At 35.6% G+C, this 18,787-nt stretch overlaps 1 protein-coding gene across 1 annotated transcript in view; it reads left to right on the forward strand.

Annotated features, from left to right (window-relative positions):
- Positions 1 to 18,787, forward strand: part of KCNH8 (potassium voltage-gated channel subfamily H member 8) — a 182,807-nt gene that overhangs the window by 148,770 nt on the left and 15,250 nt on the right. The window contains exons 12-13 of the mRNA XM_063154272.1: positions 14,357 to 14,395; positions 16,090 to 16,445. Coding sequence (XP_063010342.1) covers positions 14,357 to 14,395; positions 16,090 to 16,445 — 395 coding nt within the window. The remainder of the gene's footprint in view (positions 1 to 14,356; positions 14,396 to 16,089; positions 16,446 to 18,787) is intronic.

Raw genomic sequence — 18,787 nt, forward strand, 5'->3', positions numbered from 1 at the left:
ATGTGCCAGCCTAATGAACACTCATTTCATACATCATTGGTTATCACTTTTAGTAAAGAATGTCATCACACACACTGAAAATGAAAAACAGTTGTTTCCCATACACTGCAATTAAAGTGTGCTTTTCCACTTAAACGAGTATTTTATTTTTGAAGAAAAAGGTAAAATAAACAAAAACCCCAAGCAAATACATAACAAGAAGAAATTCCAGATAAAGCACTCCTGAAAGGCTTCAGTACAGACTCACCAAAGTAATTTCACTGATTATATGATTACTTTCATTATTATAGAGAAAATATGTACATTTGGGTTTTAATAGTGAAAAGCTTTTATGACATCTCTCTTTTTCTGACTTTATCACATGAATGCTCAAAGACAATTATAGCTAAACTTCCCATTTGGTGTTTAACAGTTCAGGTGTTTGTTCTGTTGTGTTCTTCTCCCAACACAGAGAGAAGTAACATTAGAAAAACATCAATTTTCACTAGGATACTCTCAAAACAGGGGACAAATATAATGCCAAGGGAGAGTGCACCAAGGTATTTTTCAGTGCAAAACCCAATGAGTTTGATATATGTGCTGATTTTTCTACATAGCTTCCTATTAGGTGCACTTTGGTGCCAGTGTTTCCACAGCAACACTCTATTAAACCATTGCAGCAGAAAGGAGCCCATATATAAGTGTGTACTTCTGGAGAGGAAAATAACCAGGGTATCTCATTTGTTTGTCTCTTGAAATGTCTCCAAACTTCCTGCTGCTGAAAACAGCAGCTGGGACTACACAGCTGTTCTGAGGGCCTGGTGATCAGTTTGTTTAACACTTTTCCCTCAGGGAGGAATGTTTGATCTGAAAAGGAGTAAAACTCCATGCAGAGATAGGGTTTGAAGATTATTTCATTCCCCGCTACAGTTTTGTCATGGAACATGATGGATCCCCTCAATGTGTTGCTTCATGCTTTTCTGTATGGTGACAAATCTGAGGGTCACCCTCTCAGCTGCATTCAGGTTTTATAAATTCAGGGACAACTCTGGCCAATTAAAGTCAGCTGGGTGACGTAGGGACTCTCTGCTGAGAGCGAGCCTACAGCAGCCTTGAAGGTGAGTGTTTTTCAGGCTCTATGAGGGATTTAAAGTAATGTGGGACACATCCAAGTAACTTTTCTGCTTTAAAGTAGAAAATATTTAGAGCATTTCTGAATCTATTCCATATTTTCATTGTATGATCTGTTACCTTAAAATTAAAGGAAAAAATATCCTGACATGGAATAACACCTCAGTGTCACAGGCAGATAAATAAAATCCAAGACAGATTATGAGTGTCACTTTTGCCTACATCCTCTGCTTAACTATCCCCTCAGCTACTACATCTCTTGCAATAGAACACCTCATTTCTTTTCCAACCATTTTACTTACCAATAAGGATAAACAGCATAAATAAGGCAACCAAAAATTGTACCACAAAAACAGGGTTCAAAAATGAGGACAGATATCTGTGTCAGTAGCAAGTGTTCCTGGTCAACCACTCACTTTTCTTCAGCAGGAGTATACCCTGTCTTCACTTTAGCTGGAATATCCTTGCAAACAGAAAAAATTGGAGTTATCTGATGGTTACTCTCAGAGAAAAGTAAGAAGTTTTCAGATTTAGAGTTTTTGGGCGTGTTAATGCGGCTTCTTGCTTCTTTTTGTTGTTTTTTTTTTTTTTTTCCTTTAAATACAGCACTTAGGAATGGTGTTATGGGAGAGCTCGTCAGCTAGGCCACTGTATCTGAATTCCCTCTCCCAATATAAGGAGATTTTACTTTTGAGAGTATCTGTAATTTCTTTGTGGGATTTTTGGGTTTGGAGAACATTCCCACAGTTAAACAGTAGATCTATTCATTTGAATAAGTCTGTTTCTCACTCTCTTTTTCTTGGATGCTTTAAATGACTGTAAATCTGTAGCTGAATGTGAATTTCATACTTAAAATTAATCATCAGCAGTATTTAGGGTCAGGTGAACTGCAGGGTGAAATAACATGAATTTCCCCACTATGACTTATGAGCTGTCTTTCAGTCTTGACCTAAAATGTTATTGCATTTTCAGTCAAAGTCCATAAAATCTACATGTATCTTGAAGATTTATTAAAACTTAAAGCCAGCATTAAAATCCTGAGAAGGAATAAGAATTTATTCCTGGTTGTTCACTATCCTCTTTCAACCTTCATTGCTCTGATTAAAATTGAATCAGAGATTTGAACTGAATTAGAAAAATATGGACAAAAAGGGGGTCAGAAATCATTTGTAGTGTCCTTCTCTTAAAGTGTCAAAATTGTGTACTTGGAAGATTACATATCTGCCCTACCTACACAAACAGGAAATATTTTAAATTTGTTTCCTTCATTCATTTGCAAGTCTAACAGGATATATAATGATGTGGTTCATCTGCACTAAACTCCAATTAAGGTATGACTGTGGAAAAGGCTCAAGGACTTCCATAGTTGTGTCCCTTTCCAGTAAAATGAGGAGATGCAACCAGCTGTCCCAGTTACCAGTAGAAACTGCAACTGTCTGATTATAGACTGAAAGAGCTGTTTAGCAATCTTGGGAGGAAAGCCCAGATTTCAAGTATAGGAGCAGACAACTCTTTCAGGCTGTAATGAGTAAAAGGTAGAGAAACAGACACAGAATCAGAGAGATGGAGTTTGAACTCATGATAACTCTTAAGCCAGGAGTCACTAGTTGTTTTATTATTTAAACCATTGTGTTCAGCTACACTAGCAGTGCTATTTTGCCATCTTTTTATACATTTTCATCACAGCAAGCTATGAATTAGGAGACAAGACTTTTTGTTGATTTTGCTTATTCTTCCCCTTACTTTCTTTGCCTCCTTTTGATCAATAAACCAGCAACTGTGGTTTTAAATGTATTCAAATATTAGGGGCAGTTAGAAAATAATAATCTTTCTGGTAGCTGGAGTTGACATTAAAACGATTCACCCATTTCTACCAATTTATCTAGGTCTGTGACTATGTTGTCATAGTAAGGAAATAGTTTGCTGAGTGACACAGATTTTGACACATGCCTCACCCTATCTGTATAATTTTTCACTATGAATTACAGATTTCATATGTTTTAGGCAGTGAGAATGACCCATATCTGATTTGATAAAATTGAGCACTCAAAAGAGGGCTCTGAAAAGGTATGTGGATACATCTTATACCCATAGATTAATATGACAGAAACTGGAAATTATTTTGTTATCCACCACCCCTGGAAAATGTGTTATTTGATGCATTCAGAGAGTAGCAGCAGCTGTTCATAACTCTGAATTATCCTATGAATATGCTGTGAAGAACTCCGAATAAGTAAATGTTTGACAATATCTTTGTAGGCTTCGGGAGAGTTTATTGTTTCTAATTATTTCTTATATACGCACAAAAGAATTTACAGTGTAGACAAGATTTTTCAGATTAAAAAAATAAAAAGCTGGTTAGAGTCACACTGATAAAAACCTATACTATCAAGCTTTAATTTAGTCCCAAAGGAAGACAAAGCACATTCAGGCACAATATTTGTCTCACTAAAGCTGTATCGATGTGAGTCATTTTCAAAAAGTTATATTCCTGGAGAGCTAAAAATCTCTGTTTGTAGATAGGACTTACAATTAATAAGAATCTGCTTTTCCTTTTGTAGGCTTAAAAGTAGTGTTCTGGCTCCTAGAAAAGCTGTTCCTTCCCCTCTCCCCAAAGAGGAAGCTGTTCTCTAAAATGAAAACACTCTGCCTGTGAATCACAAGGAAGGGTTGATTCAATCAGTGCATTGCCGTGTAAATGAAACATAAGGACAAGGTTTCATGAAAATGTGGTAGATTCCTTCTTCAGTAGAGAACATGGAGTCTTAGTGCACCTTAGCCAGGCTCCTTGATGATAAAATAAATAAATAGACAAATACATTTTAAAAGGCAATCTAGCAACCAAGAAGCAATAAAGCCAAAGAATCTGCCCCCATCTTCCCTCTGGAAAGCATTATCTTACAAATAGGGATTAATTCCTGTCCTTTAAAGAGGCTGGTGTTTATAATTTATTAAATTTTAATGACTGAGTTGTGAGGAATTTTTAATATAATAAAGCTCAGGTTGTTATTAGCAATATCTAAGAAATTCCAAGGGATGCTCCTCATTTTGTATTGGAAAATCTGACAACTGACCAAATAATTGTTTGTAAAGGTGAAAGTAGCTCTAAGCTCTGGTGGACACAATAGAGGGCACAGCTTGGGAAGAAAAATGTCTACAAATGCTAATCTAAAATATACTGAGCTTTCTGGTTCATTCCAGCTAAGCCTTAAGTATTTTAAAAGCATAGGAGTAATTCCTCTCCATGCCATTTTAGCTGCTTATTTGAAGACTTCTATCTTTCTTTGTTCTAACTGTTGGCATTGCCCTTGTTGTCAGAAAATGAATAGCAAAAAATATTTTGAATGCAAGCACAAAACTGAGATTAAATCCTGCCTTGCCACTGTTTGGTTTTCAGCTAGTAGATTACATATTTGACAGGAATTCATTCTTGCCTGTTTAGTCATGCATTTTCTAGATCTAGATTTCTACTATAGGTAATCTGAATTTATGAATGCTGTTTTCCAACATAGCAATAACACTTTCAATTATATATTTGATTATCTATTATGAATCAGCATTGAAAGTAGTGTGAAATTTCAGATTTTTTTAATGCACTGATTGTCTGCATAGAAAATAGTATTTCATTTTTAAGAAGCAAACAACTTATATTTGCTACTCTATACACATTAAGAAAAAAAAAGTTGTTTTTTTTTTTAAAGTTGTTTCTAACTTTGGCAAGTTTTATGAGATAAGAAAACCTGATAGAACCAGTCACATGACTACTTATTTATCTAAAAGCAGGGTGCCCCCAATGCAGGGAATGATTGGTATCTGACTCCATTGATTCCGAAGGCTGAACAATTGCTTAATTAATCTATATTATATTACATTATACTATACTATGACTATACTACAAAGAGTACAAAAGAAAACTCGTGACTGTCTCCCGACAGTCAGTACACAGCTTTTTCCAATTGGCCAAGGAAAAAAATAATCCTCAGCAGAATCCAACTGACAAATCACTTCAGGTAAACAATCTTCCTAACACATTCCACATGTGCAAAACAGGAGCAGCAAGTAGAGATAAGAATTGTTTTTCTCTTCTTGTCTCTGTGCTTCTCCAGGAAAAACCCCTGAGAGAGAGAATTGTCTCTGTTCAAAGAATGTGAATGCCGCCACACTTATTGATGAGTTTAACTTCCAAAGTAAAAAAAACAAAAAAAAAAACAAACAAAAACCAAACCAACTTATTTCATGGGCATTACCTGAGTGTTTATAATAAAAGTCATGCATTGAAAAAATTAATTTCCAAATCAGCTCTTACTGTGCTGCCATACTTAGTCACTATTCCTCTACTCCAGCCTAGATCCCAGTTCTTCCTGCACACGTGTATGACAGTCACAAGCTGCAAAATATTTTTAATAATAAGTAATTTTCATAGAACATTTCCCAAATAATTCCAACCATCTTTTTAATAGAGGAGATGGTTTTTTCACAACACCCAGCAGCTATGTAAAATGAAGTGGTTTACCTTAAAAAAGTCAATCAGTCCTTTTTTAACAGTAGGGTTGGATAAATTTGATGAAAACTTCTAATTTTTAAATATGATTAGAGCATATTAAGCACCCATCTTTGTCAGGAGATTGTCTGGTAGAGGATCATGTATTATTATTGCAGCTGTAACTCACTGGTGTTTATTGTCAGTAAGTACAAATCTTGCAGAATAAGAGACCAATCAATGCCAGGTTTTGTGTTTCTATGCAATTATTACAACAGATAGAATATAGAATTGAATAAATCACCTAAAGCAATGGAAGTCTAGTATTTAGATTACTAGTATCTAGATTATTCAAAAAGCAAAACCCAACAAACAACTAAAATAAACTGTGAAGCAACTGTTTATGGTCTTTCTCTTTCCTCCCCGTGCACATGGTTCCCTTTGCTCTGGTTGTTCTGGTAGAAGCCCTAAGTGACTGGTGGCTGAACAGCCACTGCTTCTGCCTGAAAGACAACATATATTAATTTTTCCTTTTTACCTCTTGATATGGAGCCTATAAACTTCTCAAGTTCTCAGTGATTATAGTGTAGGAATGAAGGTGCTCCTCATACTGTCAAAAACTAAATTTTAAAACTGGTAGCATATAATTAACTTTGATTCCTGTTATGTTCATTGGAGTAGGTCTCTTACCTGCCTCTGTGCACAGACTACTCTCCAATTAGGGTTGCTGTCAAATATAACTCAGGGCTCTCACATCTTACAAGCTACTCAGATTTTTCATTTATACTTCTGGGACGATCTGGAATTTTTTCCTACTTCCCCCTCTCTCTCTCTTCTCTTCACAAAAAAAAAAAAATAGTTATTCTATTGCTGAACAAGGCAGCACTCACACAATGAGCTCAGCTTCTTTATTCCTATGGAACAAGTCATGTAGATGTACACGGGTGTGAGCACTGGCGAAAAACAAGCAAAATCAAAGCAGTTCATTCACCTATTTTACACTTCATTTTTATTATTAAATGGATGCAATGTATTTTGGGAATGAGCTCTGTCCAATAGCTCTCTGCAAAACATTCCATAGGTCTCCTACCCGCATTCACGACAGTAAGTATGTTTTGGTGGATCTTTGGCTATTGAGTTGGATGCTTGTTTCAAACAAGGAAATGTGCTGTAATAGCCTTCTCCCTGTGCAGGTTTACAGTCAGTTCTTCCTCCAGACCCTCAGCTTGACAATTAACTTCTTCATTTACTACGGGAGCAAGGCTGACCTGAAGCTATAGTGTAGGCCAGTCTGATGCCTTTTTTTCTGGTCTGGTAGCTCATAAAGCTTTTTTTCTAGCAGTTACAGGTGAGCCTGATGTGTGCCTCTGAGCCATCTCTTCCCCCCAGTACCTCTCAAGACAATCACCTCACTGTTGTGTTTCTAATATATTCTTCAATATGGTAGGCTGCTGAGAAATAAGGCAACGAAGAAACATGTAATTCAAGAAAGATAGACTGGTTGGCCTTTTTTCTTTCCTAGTATCTTTACCTGAAGAATCTTTTTTCACTTATAATCTCCTGTTTCATTTCTGTAGCCTTCAGTTATTCTAATATTTTTGAAAATAATGACACAGACACCTACACGGTCTGGTTTTGTCTCTAGTAATTTATTCTGCTGATTTGTGGTCATTTTCCAGTTAGAAGATTCATCCCATCACAAATTATTTGAGCAATTATGAAATCTTTTCTATTTATATTTTTTTAATTTGTTTCTGGATTTTTAGACATCTTTCCCATTTTGCACCTAAAACAAGTGGCCAATTCACTGTAAGGGTGAATCACAGAAGATATGGAAAAGGACAAAGAGGATGGGAGGAAATTAACCTATTTACATTAGTCTGGGACTATGTTAGGTATATGTGACTCATCCCCAAATTCCAACTCTTTTGCTTTTGTGAATGGATTAAGAGACAGGAATTATGAGCCTTACAGTATTTATTAAAAGGTTTACATTACTTATTAAAAGATTTTCACAAGTAGACCTTAGCACTTTCTTGACAAATACAAAAGAATTTCATAGTAACCAGAATTAACATGTTTAAATAAGTGATGAAATTTTACTTCTGATTTTAGCTTTTGGTTCTTTTTGAGCATTCTTCAGTCCCATTCATTCAGCTTCCTGGGATTATTACATTCTGCATCAGATTATAAAGCTTAACCCGAGGGTAACACATTGAAAAAAATCCAGGCTAGCAAAGCAGCTTATTGATGTTTCTAGATGGTTGTATGAGGAGGGTATAAAACACAGTGTTAAACAGAATTTTAGACAGGAAAAGCTCCTGGCTTTCAGAGTATTGCCTTGAAATCTAACCATATTTCTATTTTAATTAGACAGGCATGCTAGGGGATAACTTTTTTCCAATATGTCTCAGAGTGCCTTAGGGAACATGATAATATTACTTTTACAATATTAATATTATCTTTGTCTCCACACTGTGAAAATGGAAAATAGAATTAATCCTAATATAGCTAAACTTTAAATGATATCAATTTGGAAAGTGGATTCTTTTTAAATTTTTTTGTATTATTATTCCTTTTATTTTGTGTTGATAAAGCACTGATTCATTGGGGAACTTAAATTTAGAAGCTCTTCTACAATAACTTGTCCTTTTATTATTCTGGCTAATATAGTACTAATTAATGAAGAAAATGATAGTACCACAGTATCTTCTATAAAAACATTAGTTCTGAGGGCAGAGACTATCTTGATATCTAATGTTCTGTCAGAGTGGCTTATGTGGTAACGTTTCTACGTGACTTGCAGAGTCCTCATAACCTCAGGATGCACGCGGAAATGTGTAAAACTAAATGTAGTGTAGTCTTTGAGAAAACTGTCTATAATCTGTGCAAGTTGTGTGTCAAACTGGCATTTTACATTGATGCAAGTGTGTGTTCTCAGTTTTGAGCTGGTAATGTTTTTAGTGCAACTTTTCTTTAAACGTAACAGAGCAGTAAAATAGCAGAGCTTGGAAAGGACCTCTGAAGGTCATCTAGACCCACCATTCTGCTCAAAGATATGAAAGCATATAAAAACAAAAATTATTTGTGTACAAATTCAGCCAAAGTTTTACTTATATCAAAGATATCTGCATATTTTTCTTTTTAATAATCTTTACTTCTACCCAGTAAAACCAGAGTTACAAAACCAGCCTACATAAGTGCAAACACAGTTATGCTGAAAATAGATCTGATATCCAAGACATAAATTATATTATATTATTATGATCATGTTATTGTTTACCATATCACCGAAAACATTCAGTGAATTCAAACAATGGCAAATACTAACATGATTGTAATAATAAATATATACATACATTTTATACACATATGCTGTATACACAGTAGAGTGCTGCAGAGATAGCAAGTGTTCAGAGGCAGAGTCCATTGCTAATCACACTATGTTCACTGTTCATTCCACCATTGTCCAAAACTGATACTGGATTTCTATTACTGAGTTTCTTTTTATGTCATGTTAATTCAAAGAATTCAAGCAATTTTCTTAAAAATTCTCCATGGATATACTGCAATCCTCAGGGAGGCACTTGCTAGCACTCATTCACTCATTTGAGCTGTGAGTGCTAGTGCTAACAAAACACCTGTCCAGCTTTGGGAATATGTACAAATAGGCAATTGGCAGTAATAAATTAAACGGGAGATTATTCTGAAATATCCACTTCATTGTCCCACTCTGTTCTTTTCAAGACACTCTCTGAAGTTAGATATACAAATATACAGAAATACTAGTATGAAGTTTCATTTAAAGATAAAGCTAACAATAAAACACAACTCCTTCACTGTATCTACAGCCTCAAATTGTGGAGTCTAGCAGAATATCAATCCAGGGCCAATCATGCAAATATTTGTGTTTAAAACTTTAGAGCTGCTTGAAGTTAAGCATATAAGTTTTATTGCTTTGGAAGGTGTTAGCCTTTATTGTATTTCCTATTATGTAAGTCTTTACTTGACTGTAATCAAACTGTAGGAGTATTAACAAGCTTTCTCAACCATATCTTTTTTCTGCAGTAATCTGAAAGCTTTTCCAAAAATACAACCTGCCAGACAGTACAGTCAGTGCCAGGTCTATTGTCTGTTTTAACAATTCCTTCTTTTGTTTTCTTTTCATCTTATTGATAGGCTGTTCTTTTTTCTTTTTTTTTCTTTTTTTTTTTTAATTCTTACTGCTACAGAGCTACAGATTTACTGTGAAAAATGCATTTTTAGAGCAGCTGAGACCCTAATTTGTTCTCCTGCTTTGGGGTGCAGAAAAGGGATGTAAGCATATAGAAGTAAAAAATACTAATTATACCATCCACATTTCCCATTTATTTATTCTTAATGTGGCAAAAGTGGCAGAAATATTAGCTTTGGCTTTCTTTATAATCTTTTTTAACAAGAAATGCAATATATCCTGTATTGCTAATGAAATAATTAAAGTATAATTTTAAAAAAATGAATGCAGTGAGGTTAACATTCAGGTTTTAAAGAAATATATGAAAAGTAAACTTGAACACCAAATATAAAAGCTCATGTGAGAATTTTTAACCAAGAAACTATTCAATTGCAAAAGAAAAAGAAAACTATCCAAACTATCCAGAGCTAACCACAAGCAGTCAGTTACAGAACATTTGTACCAACTTCACAAGTTAATTACAAAGAAGCAAAACTCTCAGGACAGCAACTTAACAGGAGATTGCAGAGCTTATGGCAATTCACAATTACTGTCTCCCCAGGACAAAACACCTGTGACAGATCTGCTGTTCAACTTTTGCTGCCTATTCAATGTAGTCTGCATTATGAGAATGCTGGAAACACCTTCTTCCACAAAACACTCTTTCTTTATCTGTCCATTAAGAGAGATAAGAATAACCCTGTGAAAATACAGAAACAAGTCAATGAACAATAGAAAGTCTTAAAAAGAAAACAAAAAAATAAAAACACAAAGGGGATGGGGATGGCAAATTGCTCAGTATAAAACAATATCTAACAAGTTCTTTCTGAGTGATTAAGTCTTTTGTGATTTAGAGGACTTGTGATATTTCATTTAAAATTTCCTAATTACAGAAAACTGAGGCCTGAGCACATGTGAGGCATTAAGTTTTGCAGCAGTACCATAATCTCCTGTTCTGTACTTGTATATTTTCCATTACCATATAGTAAATTTGCAAAGAATGGAACATTCTGGCTTGCATTCTTGGGGCTTTTGCCCACCCTGCCAGTGCTACTAAATGGGCTTTTCCCATTTCTCAATGCTGACCAAGAACACTGATACTCCAGTTTGATTTCAAATCCTTTCCTGAAAATGTATTTTATCCTTTTGACTCCTCAGCATAAAGAATTATTCATGTGTTTTAGTACCAAAGATTACAATAAAATAAGTGAAATTATGTTTTTATTTTTATTCCTACTTTTTGTGAAATAAGGTCTGAACAAGATTCAGACCAGCAAACACTGGTAACATTCTATTGGGCCCCAGCATGCAAACTTACTGACTGGACATATAATGAATTAGCCTCCAATTTAGCTGTGTCTCTATATTTTTTCTCTATAGGGTTTTATCATTGGAATTCTTCTTCAATCATTGTATAGCTAATTACCTGAGCTGGTCCCAGTTCCTGGTAGAGATTCTTTACAAATGACTACTGCCTCTTGACACTGAAAAAATTTTCAGACCACTGCTTTCAACAGCAAACCACTTGTGTTTTCAGATGGAGAAATGTTCTTTTTGTGCTTGTAATAAGCAATGTTAAGGATTACTGAAATTTTAAAATCTTTGTATTAAGATATTAAAAATTTGGAAGATTCTAGATTTGTGATTCCATATATGGAAGAATTTTATTGGTCTGCTTTTGGTACATGATCTATTATTGTTTTGTCTTGTAAAATTAAATTTTATAGCTGGTTTCAGAGGACATAAAGAGAAACCAGGGCTGAAATCATACTTTACTTAGGCTCTTTGACTGTATTTCACATTAGTCATGCTAAAATCAATCTTTCTGGTTTTTTCTCAATGCATAGTAAGTTAAACATCTGTGTTTTTTCTTCCAGCAGCCTTATCCTTTAAGAGTTGTACTTCTTTTAAAAGGCAGGCATATGAGGTATTTGCACACTCTTGGCATAAGGAAAAAATGGAGCATTTTATAGAAGACAGCTCTAGTGTGTTGCCCTAAATAAAAGGTTTTAGTGTCCTAGAAACTAGGGCAACACCTCCTAATTATTTACTCTGATACTACATTTTTAAAAAGATAAAGCTGTGTGCAAAATGAGGGCTTCTAATTTACTGCACTTGGACTGGCTTTGTCCAAGTTCTTTTTCATCTCTTCTCTTTGAGACTGGAGGGAGAGACAGAGAGGAGGTGCTGGAACAAGTTTAGAAGCAAAATCCTCGAGAATTCTCTCTGGGCACAGATTAGTTTCTTTTGCCAGCTTTCAGCTACTAAGCCATAAAGCCCAGGCCCCTGTTGTGTGTGCAGGACAGGCAATGAGTATGGCTGCTGTGTATCTATACAGAAGCAATTAAAAAGCTTTTTACTGTGGAGTTTATTCTATAGGAAAGATAGCTTATAGGTCCATAGTTTATTGTTCCATAGTTTCAGCCTGAAAATATAGATATTTTAGAATAAATAGACCCCAGTGGATTAGAGGAGGTTGTTTGGGGGAGCAGGAGAAGTCTGATAAGCAGCTTCTCACATCATGGGCTCCATGTTTGTACTTACTCTTCTTTTCTGCTACACGGCCTCCTGAGAGCACTCCCTCGTCTCCTTGCAAAAAACAACCTGCCTTCAAAAATTCCTTTACCCTTCTCTTGGGAAGGTCACAAGGCAACCAAGTGCTGCCACTAACACCATTTGCTGTGCAGGCAGCTTCCCCCTGCTGCAGTGGCCAAGGCAGGGTGACGCAGAGCAGAGAGGAACCGATGGGTGGCTGTGGCTCCTGTGCTGAGGAGCAGCACCAGGAGCAGGGGCACAGTGCTAGCAACCGGCCATACAGCTTAAAACCCACATAATGATTTCTTTGTCTGTCTGTGTTTTCAGGATGTACAGTCAGGATTAACAAGTATTCAGGAGGGGAAAACAGCAACATTGAAACAAAAAGTGAGAGAAATCTTCACCCGCTTTACAAATTACAAGTGACAAGTCACTTCTAAAGCCATCAGCAGGAAAATGCATACTTTCTGAGATGTTTTTTGCGAAGCTGCTAATATTTTGGATTTGCCTGGAATTTTAATTAAGGCTGCTATTTAACATTCCTGCTGTGCCTAGAAGCCAAGCAAATTGATGTCCCAGAATTCTGGGCACAATTTTGAACTAATATTTTAAGCATATGTGCAAAGAAGGCCAGTAGTACTTCCTAATCCTGACATTAATATTTTAGCACATTTCTAGTTTCCTCTCATCCTGAATCTTGAAGATATTGATTTTTCAGTTGGCATAGATTAAAATGCCACTTATGAGATTTCAGTATCTGACATCTCATTCTCTGCTAATATCACCTAGTACTCTAACTCAGTAAGAACACAGCAGTTATTTTGTTTACATACCCTCATTACTGCAGTTGCTCTATTTGGCAGTTATTAGTATTAGTATTTCTACATTTAATGATAGACCTGCCACTGGCTTGGATTTCGTGGAGTAGGATTTCTGCTTACAAAAACTTAAATATTCTATATTAGTATAATATACCACTACTAGTACCCTCACTACAAAGCAGTTTTTAGGTTAACCTGAAAGAATTGGAACAAAATAAAGAAATATAAAGCTAAGCAAATTATTATTTTCAAATCTGTGCCTAAATTTGAATATTTAGGTGTTCTGAAGACATTTGTCAAACAAACTGAGACATTCAAATGATTTTCAGAAATGCCTAACTTCTACCCATGTTTGGAGAAAAATTAATTAACTGATGGGTTACAGCACTTTTTGCCTTGATATGTGGGTTTAGGAAAAGAGAAGAAAATCTATCAAAATTTTACCTGGCAGACTGTAATATTTATAAATATAGTATATAGGCTGCCAGAGACTTGCCCACAGTCAATGTATGACTGTTCAAATAAACAGCAGAATTTTCACAACAGATATTACTCAGCAGTTCCAGTGGATTTTATTAGAAGTAGTTATTCTTGAAAACTGCGTAATTTTTTTTTTATTTTTCCCTTTCTTTTGTTTTACTTTCTGTGTAATTCAAGAAAAGAAAATATTAGGGTCTTGAATAGGTTGGACAACTCTCCCTCAGTACTATCTTGCTCCTAGTTGCTTCAGTCTCACCACTGCTTTTGTGAATTCCTCAAAGATGCTGGAGACAGTTCATCTCCACATACAGACTAGGCTGGCACAGGAGTTAAAGCTAAGCAGGGCCAAAGTAGAGTACTTGCTCCTGCACTTCCACCAAACCAGCACTGAAATCTACCAGCCATGCTTTCATACATCTACATTTATTTGCAGGTTTGGTGTCTTGATTTATTTTTTACTAAAGTAAAATATTTTTTTTTTATTACCTCGCTTTTTATTTAAGATGAAACAACGATTTTTTTTACTCTCACAGCACCTGTTTGCAAGGATTATCCTTAGTTCAGTGTTATGTCATCATTTAATTTAATACAGCCATTTTATCATGAGTGTCTTTTCTTGTATTGACATAAATGTTTTTGTTTAGATGTTTGTATCCCGTTGGAATCCAAACTGTACAGATGTACATACTTCCTACCTCTTTGGTTTGTTTTTTGCAGGTAATATCAAAATTATCCAACAAGCCTACACTATCCCAGGTATGTTGATCACATTTTAATTATGCCAAGCTTCACTTTGAATATGCACATAATTATAACCAGAACAAACTCCTTCCTTTCCTTCTTGAAAACAGACTTCAATTTTTTTCAGAATGAGAATTCAAATAGCATCGTGCAGATAGTTCTGCCACTGCTCATTTTATGAGTAACAGCTTATGATCATTTTTTCCCAGGTGGTAAATTTGAATATCCTCCTATAGCAACTACATTTTAGATACATGGCTACCCAAGGCAAAGTTTTGAATATGGGTAACACTCGTTCTCTGTAGAGTATAGGCAGTATCAGTGCCAGGTCCTGTACAGGTAAATCATCATAACAGCCTTTGAATGACTACTACAGTTGACGACAAGGCTTTTCTATTTTATAAAGACATGCCTTCTGTCAAAACTTGGAATTCTTACCTCTTCATATATACCTCAAATTAAAAGATACTACTGAATCTGTCAACACAAACCAAGAGAAAAGCTTACATTCAACCAAAGTGTGTTGTAACAGAATTAAACCTATGCTGCAGAACATTTAGACAGATGCTAATAGGGGCTTAGAATATTTGGATAAATTCCCCAAATCTGTATTTTCACCCAGCCAATCTCACTTGGCCTGAACGTGGGATTTTTGACTGTGCAGTGTCATCTGAGGTTTTCTATCTAAAGCTAACAGTGCCTTAATCAAGCTTGATTAAGAAGACTAGCCTGTAAAAAAATTTAAAAACAACAACTCCCTTTGAAACCATGAAGTTGCACTTGGTTTGTTAATTTGACCTAGAACCTGAGTCTGCCTTAGGCCATTCACCTACTACCAATACAGAGAAAGTTGTACCATGGGAATAAATGGAACAATTTCTGAGTTAAGGTCTGAATTTGTCTATGTTGGCATGCGTCAGCACTCATGATCAGCATACTTTGTTACTCCAAAAAAACCATTGATCACCTACATTGTGCTTTAATTAATACATAAATTATAGACCACAGGTCTATGTTGGCTCTAAATTTCCATGATTCCAACATCAAGCATCTAAATTGCATTTTTTTTTCAAAACCAGACATAGCTCCGCTTTCTGATGACTCAGCTCTGAAGCTGAAACCATCACACTATTGGTGCATTAACAGGACTTGGAGTGAACTGAAAAGTCTGTCTATCATCCCAGCAATTACTTCAGTTACAAAAATTTAGAAGGACACAGAGACCATTGGGCTTGAACTGACTGATGCAAATGCCATTTATACATTATAAAAAGTTCCATGTGAAAAATTGGTGTTATTTGAATAACCAGCCTCAGATCTCTTCTATGGACCACCCAGATTCCGGTAGCATAACATTCAAGAAATAATGCCTTAGCTAAACAAAATTAATCTTCTCAAGTGTACATATGGCAAATGGCTTGTAAGAACTAGTTGTGTACTCTTTCTTGGTAAGAAAACATATTGCAGTGGGTTTGCTGACTGCATCACGAGTGACCTTTTTTAATTTGTATTTTTTTTATATCTGCACATACAGCCATAGCTGAAGGTGTGGATAAGTTACAAAAGCTGCTCTCTCTAATGAGAAATGAAAGCTGTGTTAGGTCTGCGTTTGTTCCAGAATGAACAGCAGAAAAAATGTGTTTCTGCAATATCAGGCTCTGAATTTTACACGTATTACAAATATTACTACGTATTATTTGTTATTTTAGACAGAGCTCAAGGGAAATGGAAATATAAAAAAGAGACTCCCTTCTATTGTGGAAGATGAAGATGAGGAAGAGGAGGGAGAAGAAGAAAGCAGCACCCTTTCACCAATTGATACACGAAGCACAAATAGCTCTCAGCAGAAGAAGACTGCAAGCAGCAAAAGCCACCTAGGGAGAAACTTGAAGCAGCTGGCCTCAGGAACTGTACCCTTCCATTCCCCCATCCGTGCTTGCAGTTCAAACCCCTCACGAGCCAAACATGAAACAGAGATCCATTACTACTCCAAAAGGAAGGATAAAAACCTTAAATTGTACCTGTCAGCGCTGACTGCCGGCGGCCCACCTGATCTGAGCCCAAGGTAATAGTTAAGAATGGTCATTCTCCTATCTATAATGTGACTCCTATCAAAAATACCATCATTTTGTCACTATAAGAATTATTCTTTAATAGTTTATACTTCTGTTCATCCCACAGTATTGTAGGAACCATTGCACACTATGCAGAATGTTATGGCTTTAGAAGTTTATTGTAAAGTAAAGTATTTTTGCCCACAAAAAGGACAGTAAAAAAAGTGAGCAACTGCAAAAATGGCTATTTAAATAATCTGGACTTATGGTATCATTTTGTCTATAATATTCATTTCCTCAATAGCACTATGAAACATTCTGAGTCCATCAGAGGTACAAAAATTTAGAAAGCAAGTGAAAGAAATTATAGCATAGCAAAGAAAATACAAAAAATTACTGGAGTACAGAACTATAATGGAAAACAATTGCTAAGCAATTTTGGAAAATATTTAGAGGGTTTTTTTATTGGAGACAGGAAATCTGATAATGGAAGTTATACAGACATTAAATACAGAGTTTAGCAAATCTGTTTCTCTGTGTCTTTTAACACAAAAGTATGACAGTTCATTGAGATATTACTAGTGTAAAATGTAAAATATTTCCATTTTTTAATTTGTACACTACTTACAAGTGATTTATGTAACCTACTCTTAAATTGCTGCAGTGCAATCCTAGTTTTAATGCCAGTTCTTTAGGGAAATGACAAGCATACATACGAGGAGATGCAGTAATTCATCTTACAGTTCAAGCTTTGTCTTCTATAAATTGAAGTGGTTTACGTGTTCAAGCACTTCCTTTATTCATTAGAGGCAGAGTGGAAGTTTCAGGAACTTGCCATTGCAAATGTGAAATACCCACAGCTTGAACAATATTTGTTTAACTCTGGGACTCAAAGCACGAGTTATATTTGCATCTCTAGGGACTCAAAGCACGAGTCCCTAGACATGCAATTATAAAAATGACATGGAAGATTACACAGAACCCTTTCCCCCACATCATATATTTTAACAGTATGAACAGACACGGTTCAACTAGTACCCAGATACAAAACAATTAATTTTTTCATAAAATCATAGAAATCACAAAACCATTTAGGTTGGAAAATACCTCCAAGATCGGGTCCAACTTTTGACAAAGCACCACTACGCCAACAAAACCATAGCATTATGTGATATTTTCTCATTTGTTTTTCTAGATCTCATAGGAATTTGTTTCAGTCAGCTATGAGTAAAGGTCATTATCATTCACAAAATAAGTGGTAATTCAGGGAAATCTACTTTTTATATTTTCTGCTGAAATGTAGTCTTGCTCATTATTGCTCGAACTTATGCAGCCAGACGTTGGCATCTAAGGCTGCGAAAGGAAATATGAAAATGTATGTTTGAATATATTATTTCCTGTTTCCATTAATAATTTTATAATTGTAGGCTAATCCTGTTAATAGGCTGGAAAACTGGACCAAGATGCATGTTTTTCAGACTTTTTTTTCCAGACAAAACATTTTCATGTTATGTCCTAGAAGGAGTTTATATTATTAGAATATTTAAACTGACAAGTTAATACCACTTCAAAAAATAGTCTTAAGTGTTTCCCTGTAAGCATTAAGGAGAAAATGAGACCCTAATTAAAATTTATAAGACCTTAATTAAAATTTTCATTTACATTTGGTAAATGTTGGCCAAGGAAGGCAAGGGAAAGTCAAGACTCTGATTGAAATATCCAGTCAGTGCTGTCTGAGATGTATAACCACAGCTTCTTAAGAAACTTCTGCTGCGGATATTTCCTAGAGGAAACTAATTAGAATTCTTTACAGGTGCTTCAGGTTCTGTCTTTGTACCCCACAGTGAAAGCAATAATGCCCAGAGACTGGGTCAAATTTTTAAAGAGCTCTTTGAGCAAGGAACAGAAGCTAGATTTGTAGTTTCTAGAATACAGCCCTGGTCTTCCCAATTGCTTTTTGGGTTCTGCCTGTGAAGTGGAAAAGCACCAAAAGGAAGAAAATGTAAGTGATAATAAAGGCAGCCCTAGGAGGAGGTTTTATGTAATTGAATCTCCTTAGACCCGCACAGACGAGTGCACTCCAGCCCTAAGCAACTGCATAGAAGAGGTCACATGTTAATATTTTCTGACTTTTTGGCTTCTAAGAGTGGCGTTTTCTTTCTTCAGGAGAGAATTCAGGGCTGTACAACAGCTGATTCAGAGAGGGATGAGGCTTACCAGTTACCTTTGTCCCCTTATGTTTTCAATTTACTAGGTTATGCAGTTCCTCAGCCAGATCATTGTATATGAATAAGCATATTGCACATTATATATTTTCCACAGAGAAGCCTGGCACTCCTAACTAGGTATTTGT

Source organism: Melospiza melodia, chromosome 1 (genome assembly GCF_035770615.1).
Source record: "Melospiza melodia melodia isolate bMelMel2 chromosome 1, bMelMel2.pri, whole genome shotgun sequence".
Classification (NCBI taxonomy): Eukaryota; Metazoa; Chordata; class Aves; order Passeriformes; family Passerellidae; genus Melospiza; species Melospiza melodia.